Here is a 10,278-nt window from a genome sequence, read left to right on the forward strand (position 1 = left end):
AACTGGGCCATTAAAAGTCTGGTCGGTGGTGCTGTGGCGCTAAGGCAGGCTAGTCCCTACCTGCCCTGGCTTGCTCCTAGGTGGGGGGACCACGGGGCTCCGTGCTCTGCCCCCACCCTGAGCACCGGCTGCGCACTCCCCTTGGCTGGTTCCCAGCCAATGGGAGCTGCAGGGGGGAGGAGCGGTGCCTGGGGGGTCTGCATGGAGCCTCCTGGCCCCCCCGCCTAGGACCCAGACCTGCTGGCTGCTTCTGGGGTGCACACAGCGCGGTGCCAGGACAAGCAGGCAGCTTGCCTCCCCCTCCCCCCCCCACACTGACTGGGAGCCACCTGAGGTAAACCCACACCCCAACCCTGAGCCCCAACCCACAGCCCTGAGCCCCCCCAAACCTGGAGTCCCCTCCTGAACCCCAAACCTCTCATCCCTGGCCCTACCCCAGAACCTGCACCCCCAGCTCAGAGCCCCCTCCCACACCCTGATCCCCTCATCCCCAGCCCCACCCCAGAGTGCTCACCCCCTCCTGTACCCCAACCCCCTGCCTCAACCTACAGCCCCCTCCCACACTCCAAATCCCTCGGCCCCACCCCCAGCCTGGAGCCCCCTCCTGCACCCCAACCCTTCATCCCCAGACCCACCCCAGAGCCTGCACCCCCAGCCAGAGCTCGCAACCCTCCATGCCCCAACTCCCTGCCCCATCCTGGAGCCCCATCCCAGACTCTGAACCCCTCATTTCTGGCCCCACCCCGGAGCCCGCACCCCCCAGTTAGAGCCCTTACCCCCTCCCGCACTCCAACCCCCTGCCCCAGCCCAGTGAAAGTGACTGAGGGTGGGGGAGAGCAAACCACCAAGGGAGGGGAAATGCAGTGAGCGGGGGCAGGGGGTAGGGGTGGGGCCTCAGGGAAGGGGCGGGGCTAGGGTGTTCAGTTTTATGTGACTAGAAAGTTGGTAACCATACTAAGGAGGGGTGTTTGAACAGAGAGAAAGAAGCATGTGTGTGGAATTTCTGAGGAGCCCTGAAGAAGGGAAACTAAGGCAAGGTGCTGCAAAACCTCCCCAGGTCATGAAGGTGTGCTTGGGAGGCAGCTGCATGTCTGCATTACTAAACATACAAGTGTTAATTTAGGCCTGTGCTCTCTGGGTAATTGGTCTCCCAGATATTTTCCTGCAGGATCAAAGGCTTTACAACCTTTGTTAAATCCGTCCACAATCAAATCAGTGTATAACTTAGTAATGAGCAACTCCTCTTCTTCAAGAATCATTTTGTGCTGAAGATCCTCTCTCCTCTCACAGGCTGAGGAATATCACAGCTGATTTATGCTCCTGTCTGTTTAGAGTGTGAGCGCCTTGGGCACACCATGTATTGTCCCATTGTGGAGCACGCTATGTTAGTACGGCTATGCACTAATACAAGCTTGCTGTTTATTTGCAGGGCCCCATACTGAGCAGGCTCGGGCGGAGAAGCCTGGCTCAGAAGGTTCTGAGAGATGCAGTCCAGATACAGAGCACCAATCACCAAGCCTGGAACAGCCTAGGAGAAGTATTGCAAGCTCAAGGAAAAAACGAAGCTGCTGTGGAATGCTTCCTAACAGCTCTGGACCTCGAATCCAGTAGCCCTGTTGTCCCCTTCACTGTCATACCGAGAGAACTATAAAGCTCTTCCTTTCAGCTCAGCACAGCCCTCCGCTGGGTGGATGCCAAGAAATATACACAGAAGAAACTCTGGGTTAGACAGAAAAATACAACTGTAACTTGATGATTGGTGAAATAATTCCAGAATGGGACTCTGATCTATGTGTTTAACTGAGGAAAAACCCAACCTTAGAACCAGTGACAGGGCATAGAGAGGACAATTTCTTCTGGCTTCCTAGATGTCTGCTCTGACTCCTGTTGAAGTCAGTGGAAAGGCTCCTGTTGATTTCAGCAGGAGATGGCTCGGGCCCTAGATGCCTAAACTGACTGTAGTGTAGATGCTGCTAGAGTGGAGCTGTAAGAAGCACTGGTGTTGAAAAGAAATTTTGTGCACCTTTCAACTTTTCTTGACAAAGACTTCATTTAAAAACAACCAGGAGGTAAATTCAAACCTAGGATAAGCATGTGCAACTCTGTTAAAGTAAGTGAAGTTGCCCAACTTACATCAGAGCCAAATTTGGCCAGATATATATGTGCACACAGACACATTAGTAGGTGAGGAATGATGGCGAAATAATAGATGTCTCTCTTAAATACACTTTTTACAAAAATCTTTTAAAAGACCTGTTAATTCTTGTCTTCACCCTGCAGTGCCATACTGCACACACAGTCAATACTTACAGTAGCTTTTGACTGGACTGATCTAATTTAAAAGACACTTTTCAATGGGCTGCTGTGGTGGCGTGAACCACAGAAGTGGAAAAGCCAAAGACCTGATCGGTTCAAATTTTGACTAGTATTAAAAATATTATTTTCTTTCAAATTAAATATTTATTGCAAGGCACTTCGTCAGGCCAGCTAGTGTAAACTGTCTGAGCATCATTCTTAGTAATTACATACTCCAGCAGCTTTTATAGGAAGTGTATTGTTGATTTCAGGCAATGTATTATATTTGTAGCCTGTGCTTTACTTTTACTATTGTTCTTGACAGAGCTTTTTCCTACTCATCTATAAAACATAGTGACTGCATAGATGATAAACATGTTTAATTGTTGGAAGCCGTATGTGTATATATGCACATTACCTTTATTTTCACTGTAGTTTTTGATCAGCCATGGCTTCAAAAGAAATTGTCATCAGTAATACTGGGCCAGATCCTTCAGTATATTAGGACCACTTTGTGCCTCATCACCACTGTAATCTGGCCCTGACGCTGTCTTGCTTGGCCAGAGAGTATCAGAGTGATCTTCTGGTGGTATAGAGCCATCCTCCCTTCCGCTGGTATAGTAGGGAAAGTGGGTGTGGCTGACATACCCCTATGCTAAACTGATCTTTGGCTGTGTTTTCAGCCCTGTATGGCCATTGCAGCAAGTTAGTGCAGCCCTGAGTCTGCTCTAACATGACACAATGAAACACAAACACACACCCTGTCGTGTATCATGTGCGCTTTGGCTGTTCATAGCTGATAATCTGGTCCATTATTTCCAAGTATTTTTAAATGGTTTTGCACTGAAGTATTCTTTATACTATAGCTCCACCATTTATTTGACTAGTTTACTCCAGAAATAATATCTTCATGCTATATAAATATAGAGGGTTTATTTGTAAAGACCCTCAAGGTTCTTCAGTTGACTTGCTGTCTGAATTTGTTTGCAATGATTCAGAAATTTAAAGACTACTTGAATTGTTAATTCTGGTATCTCCCTTTTACAGTAAATACAGGACAAGCTGCTGATGTGGAACAGGACTGGGGTTCTCTCCCCCCTTTGCCCCCCGTGCTCTTTTTCCTTCTAGGGTACACTTCAAGGCTTCAGTGCCAAGGAGGAGTTAGATTTCAATGATTTTTCTTTATCAGCATTTTACTGAGCTCTTAAACTGATTTTTATCATGTTGATGTGACAATCCAGATTATTGTCCATTCACCTAAACACACGCAGTGAAACAGGTATGTCCATGGAAAAGGTCTTCAGCTTGAGGAGTCATTGTGTGATCGTAAAGAGATATGAGTGACTTAAATGAGACTTGTCAGGCCGGAGACTGGCTTCCAGGGATATGCTACATTTCCCAGCAACTTTGCATGTTTGCCGTGACACCATCAGTAGAGGAAGTGGAGTGTAAAGGCTTTAAAACAATAGAATGCAATGAGTTGCAGGAGCGGATGGAGTTGAACCTGTCTTCCTACAGGAGGCTATAAATAAAGCCAACCTGCTCAACAGGTTGGCTGGGGGTAAAGGTGGTTGTTCCATCAGTAAGGTGTTATCTAGGTACTTTGAACGCAATTCTGCCCTCATATACCCAGGTCCAGATCCTCAGCTGCAGTAAATAAACACAGGTTATCATTCATTGACTTCCATAGAGCTATGCTGATTTACACCAGCTGAGGATTTGGCCCAATTCCCACTCACGTCAGTGGGAGCAAGCCCTTTGTATGGGCCGGAAAAAGGAATCGGTGTGTTCCATCATCCACGTTTTCTTGCTGTACTTCAGTCGATGAAGCACAGCGGCAGCAATTCAGATACAAAGGGAAATCATTTAAAGCAGCTACTAATGACTCTCTGACTCCTGTAATTCCACCGCGACTGCTCTAAGAAGTGGCATATGACTCTCATCCTGTTAATGAACTGGTGAGAGGATGGGGGGGGCCTTCCCTAATATAAAATGAGATCAGATTTCCATATTTTTACCCATTCCCACCTGCACCACTTGCTTGTATCATAGTTATGAAAAAAAATGGATTGCCTTCAGTGAGCTAGAGATTCATGTTTGGGAATATTAGCGTTCTCACAGAGTTCAGGCTGCTTGAGGTAGGTGAAACTGTATGAAAGGCCGTGTCCCTGTCAGCGAGTCCAGTAAGCCCAGTCTACTACTAGGAAGTATGCTGTATATGTTAATGCAAGTCAGCTGCCAGCAACAGTTGTCCCACTTGCTGTATAGTAAGGGCCTGGCTACACAAGACACTTCAAAGCACTCCCGCGGCAGCACTTTGAAGTGCGAGGGTGGTCCTGCGCGACGCTGGGAGAGAGAGCTCTCCCAGCGCTCCTGGTAAGCCACCTCCACGAGGGGATTAGCGCCAAGCGCTGGGAGCTCGGCTCAGAGCCGGTTTCCACTAGCGCTTTGAAGCGCTCTGACTTCCTACGCTCAGGGGGGTGATTTTTTCACCACCACGGCCCCCTCCCCCCGAGCCAGCAAGTTAGAGCACTATAAAATGTAAGTGTAGCCAAGCCCTAAGTGAACATGAGATATTCCCATTAATGTCAATGGGAATTACATGCATAAAATCCCCCTGCAGTAGTAGTTCTAGTTCATGAATATTGCCTAGTTCATGAACTAAACCTGTGTATGTAATGAATTTAGGCCCAAACCTGAGACTTGCTAAGCACTTTAGGAACCATACTAAGCACCCATAACTCCCACTGATTTCAGTGGGCGTCATAAGTGTGGATTACCCCTCAGGATCTGCTGGGCACTTTAGGACCTGAGAACTTTCTGCCCTTTGTGTAGAGAGGGTAATTATTATTATAGGGCTGCGGGCAACCATCTACTTAATCTTCTGTTTGTAGTGCTGCTAAAAATCTTCCCTGGCTAACATGCCACCTCTGGTCTTTATATTTTTAAGTACAGACTTAATTTGTATTTTCTATATAGGGAAAGATCAATGAACTCCTACCTGCTTGCAAGCCTAACCTTGTTGCTCATTTTACTCATTTGAGTAGTCCTGTTGAAGCCAATGAGACTACTCACTTGAGCAAGTTGAGCAACACTTGTACCTATATGAAAGTCAGTGGGAATATCAGGGTGCAGAGGATGAGTAATTTTGGCCCAAAGAACTTGAAATTTTAGCCCCTAGCTTATCTGAACAGTTGCAATATGTATTGCTAATGTGAGTTAGTATGAAATCTTGACTCCACTGAAGTCAATGGGAGTTCTGTTATTGACTTCAGTGGGGAGCAGGTTTTTCACCCACCCCTGTCTTTTTAAAAATCTCCTCTACGGTAGACTGGGGTTTTTAGAAGTATGGATTCCGTAGGAATTAATCTATATCCAAGCTCCAATCCTACCACTAACTTTATTTTACCTTGAGTAACCTGGGTGTGTCCAACAGGAAGGAAAATGTTTAGATCCTTTTTTCTATGTGTGTGCTGAGCAGTAAAATAAAAGTATTTATATTTCCCTTAGCTGGCAGTTAGATTCTTGTAAAAAATAAAAAAGGGGGCGGGGGGCAGCTTTATTTCATTACACCAGAATTCCTTCTCTGAGCTCTTCTACGCAGAAAGAGACCAGGAGCCTCATCCAGAGCTGATGTAAATTTTCATAGCTCCACTGAGGCACTATGTACAAGTGAGGACACCAGGCAGCAGATCCTCAGCTGATGTCAACTGTCGGAGACTACAGAGAGCTCCATCAGCAGGGCATCCGTACCCTGCATGGTACAAGAATTCCATTCTGTTTCTGTTGGTAACAGCAACTCAGAACACTGGTTATTGCAATATTTCAGAAGCACTATTTGTCTTTTCTTGATAATAACTAATAAATCCAAATAGAGAACAGTTCTATGGGGTATTTACTTGAAAATCCTCTAACTGGGTAGTAGAATGGGAACAGCAGTGACTGCTGTGGTTCAGATGGTTTCCTTTATAAAGCCCTATTTTCGGACAGTCCTGGTCTTTTTTTTTTTTTTTTTTTTTTTTTTAAATGGTGGGAGCTGCCTAGAAATCGAGATTTTCTTTCTCACGTACCTGCTGCTTTCTCCACCAAAAAGCTCCCCTAGTGAAGAGGCATGTGCTACATTGTATCTAAAGTTATTAGAAAGACCCTCTGGTATATTGTGTTATTTGCAAATTGGTATGTGATGATGCAATTCAAGACCGGCTTGTAATTTGCACACAAAAGGAGGCAATGTTAAGGTTGTACATTCACCCTTAACTTTGTCACTTCCTAACTTTTGAGTGCTTCACTGTAAACCTGAAAATTCTGTTAATGTCGGGTTCTTGGAATATTTTTTCATTTAATGTGAAAAAGAATGTTAAATTACAAGATGCGTTCACCAGATGAATAAATAGACCCTGTGGAAAAAGAACTCCTTGTACACAGTCATTTCCTGCTGCTTTAAATGTTTTTAACATATTCAAGCCACAAATATTTCAAGAACTATAAACCCAATAGTCTTATATTAACTGGCACCTCATGTGCCGAATGAGTTACCAGTTTCAAAAGGCATTTTAGCATGTACATAGCTTTCCCCATGAACTGCTGTCGTATGTCTACGAGTAGAACAGGGACAAACGCTTCCCTAAAGGAACTGAGCAGGGGGGAGGAATAACGTGTCCTTGGCTGTTTGGCTTTATTGCTACTTAAATGGGCATCATGCTTTTCTTGTGCTGCTCTCAATACAAAAAGAGGGGAAGCGTAAACATGTAAACTCTTCCTTAGGAATCACTGTTGTGGGTTTGACTCATTTTGGTCGATAATGTTGTTAATCAGCTTGTGGGTCTGCACAGTCACACCTCGAGTTCTATCCAGTTAAATCGATCTTCGTTCAGCTTCCAGAGGACTGACATTTACATATTGAAATCAGCCCGTAAGATTAACACATTATTTTGTAAAAAGCTGGCCCTTCAGTTCAGCTTTGAGAGGCATCAAGCAGAGGCTCCTCTCGTGTGTAGGGTCGAGCTCAACCAGAATGAAGCTCTATGGTTGCTGAGCTGTGGGAGCTACATATGGCAGCACAGCAGGTAAATGTAAAGTCTGACCTTAAAAGGGGTTTGCAAAGGAAGTGGCCCCTTTTCTGGTTGTGATCTATAAAGGAGAAGGGCGATGGTTAGTCCAGTCTCCCTCCCACCCACCCGTTTGCTTTTGCCACGTACATATATCAGGAATGTCAAGTCTTCCCATTTTTGGTGGAAGACTTTTTGGATGATGTAAGTGTATTGGGAGCTTTCTCAGCCCTTAATTCAAATTCGCACATCAATCAGTTTTCATTTTGTTAGACTTGTGATATCCTATTCCTGCTATTTCTCTATTTCTTCATGGCACCTTCCAGGATAGGCAATAGCTGAATTTCCGATTTAGAAAAAAAAGCACACAAAAGCCCTTGTTTTTTAAACAAACATTTTAGGCCTTCTTTATTCATTAGTAAAATTAAATCCTCCAGACAGATCTGCCCTGTCCATTTACAAAGCAACAAAAATGACTGTTGAGCCTCTGTGAAGCCCACTGAGCTCTTGGTCCCAGCAAATTTCTAAGCCCCTGATCCAGTGCTTAAAGTTAAGCATGTGCTTAGGATGTTTTGCTAACCATTGTACAGTACAGCAAAAGTCACTAGAGAGGATTGAACAATGGATTATTTCATTGAGAAACGCCCTACAATCTACCATCCATAATATAGGTGAGTAAAATCCAGTTTTGTTTGATTGAAAACATTTACAAATTTTGTTATGGCCCCCCTTCAATGACACTGCTGATGGCAGATGAGCAAGACCTATTGGATTCAGCAAACATCATAAACCCATGATTTTGTCCTGTAATCACCTTATGTATAAAGCAGGGGTCGGCAACCGGCGGCACCCGGGCCAATTTTTACTGGCACGCTGCTGCCAGCTGGGGTCCCGGCCGCTGCCCCCGCTCAGCCCGCTGCCTGCCTGGGTGAACGGAACCTCCGGCCGGCAGCGGGCTGAGCCGGGCCGGCAGCTGGGACCCTGGCTGGTGGGAGCCGGCGGACGGAACTCCAGACTGGTGGCAGGCTGAACCGCTCAGCCCGCTGCCGGTCTGGGGGTCTGTCCGCTGGGTGCAGCGTATTAAATTTCTCCCCCTAAGAATGTGCTACTTACAGAGCACCAGGACTGGCAGCCATAAGTAGTACACAGTAATACACTATACAGGGATAGGGAAACAGCTGGCCCACTTCCCGCCCCCTGACTGCCCCCCTCAGAACCCCCTGACCCATCCAACCTTCCCCTTGCTCCTTGTCCTCCGGCCATCCCCTCCCGGGATCCCTTGCCCCCGACTGCCCCCCTCAGAACCCTCCACCCATCCAACCCCCCTGCTCATCTCCTGACCCCCCCACCCCTATCCTTCCCCCCCAAACCCCCCCATCTCCCTGTCCCCTGACTGCCCCAACCCCTATCCACACCCCCGACCCCTACAGGCCCCCTGGGACTCCCACACCGATCCAACCACCCCTGTTCCCCATCCCCTTACCATGCCGCTCAGAGCATCAGGACTGGCAGCCGTAAGTAAGTAGCATATTTCTATAGGGAGCAATTTAATACACTACACCTGTCCCCGCTCAGCCGGCTGACAGTCTGGAGTTCTCAAAATATGTTCTCTCGCCTCTTATCAAAAACTACACTACAATTAGCTTGAAAACTTAAAAACTTTGTATATTACAGTAATTGTTAAAAAAATGTATAAAGTTAATAAATACATAGGTTTAACGAAACAAAGTAGTTGTACTTATGTGCCCGTGCTAAATTTGTGTTTTCAGTGATTTACCTTCTAAAAAAGGTCTCACCCCCCCAGAAAGGGCATCTCGCGCCCCCAGGGGATGCGTGCACCCCAGGTTAGAACCACTGCACTAAACTGATAAGATCTCCATTTTAAATTTAATTTTAAATGAAGCTTCTTAAACATTTTAAAAACCTTGTTTACTTTACATACAACAATATCGAGAGAGACCTTCTAAAAACGTTAAAATGTATTACCGGCATGCGAAACCTTAAATTAGAGGGAATAAATGAAGACTCGGCACACCACTTCTGAAAGGTTGCCGACCTCTGGTATAAAGAACGGTGGTGGGAGTTGCAAGTCTGGGTCTCAAAGCCTGTGCTGAAGGAGCACCACCCCAATCACAGCAAGCATAGGAGAAAGTCCTTTCCTTCATCGGCAGTTTCTTAGAATAGCAAAGTCTGGTCCCTCTTAGAATAGCAAAGTCTGGTCCCTCTTAGCCTAAGAGAGATACACCCAAGTAATCATCTATATGAGTGTAACAGTGAATGAAAACCAGCTCCATGGCAAACTGCTATCCGGGTACCATTTTGAGTGATATACGTTTTGCTGGTATAAGTGGTACTGTGCACAGTGCTATGATGGCGGGAGAGCTTCTCCCACCAGCAAAGCTACTGCCACTCGTTGGGGGTGGTTTAATTATGTTGACAGGAGAGTTCTTTCCCGTTGCCATTGATCAGCTACGCGAGAGATCGCAGCACAGCTGCATCGATACAGACTCGCCAGTGTAGACATAGCCTGACATGCCTGAAAAGTGCATAAACTTCAGTGGCCCAGAAACTGAGTTCCGGGTGTTTCAGATCATCATCCCATCCCATGACTCTTCATTCCTATCTCACTGCATTATTTTTTTTCCCCCCAGGTCCAAGAGAACAAGGCAAAGGTCAGGTTACCATGGTTGCTTAACTTTTTCAAAGACTGCTAAATCACTGGCTTTTGAATGGTTACCACAGGACAATTGAATAGTGCTTCCATTTTCCAGTGTTTCAGTACGTTTATATATGTATTTACACTCACAAAAAAAGCTATATCTAGAGTACACGTCTGTTTGTCCCTATAGCTTGGGAAGTTGGGAGACATAACTTTTGGATAGCCAGGCATTTGAATAAACAGACGTGCTTTTTTGAGCTGCAGTTTCACTGATAT

At 46.0% G+C, this 10,278-nt stretch overlaps 1 protein-coding gene across 6 annotated transcripts in view; it reads left to right on the forward strand.

The window, feature by feature from the left end:
• Positions 1–6,706, forward strand: part of TTC7A (tetratricopeptide repeat domain 7A) — a 267,166-nt gene extending 260,460 nt beyond the window's left edge. For all 6 annotated transcript variants that reach the window (XM_073339137.2, XM_073339138.2, XM_073339139.2 and 3 more), the window contains one exon: positions 1,430–6,706. In XM_073339137.2, coding sequence (XP_073195238.1) covers positions 1,430–1,651 — 222 coding nt within the window. In that variant the 3' untranslated portion in view covers positions 1,652–6,706. The remainder of the gene's footprint in view (positions 1–1,429) is intronic.
• Positions 6,707–10,278: the final 3,572 nt, after the last annotated feature.

Source organism: Lepidochelys kempii, chromosome 3 (genome assembly GCF_965140285.1).
Source record: "Lepidochelys kempii isolate rLepKem1 chromosome 3, rLepKem1.hap1, whole genome shotgun sequence".
In the NCBI taxonomy this organism is placed as follows: Eukaryota; Metazoa; Chordata; order Testudines; family Cheloniidae; genus Lepidochelys; species Lepidochelys kempii.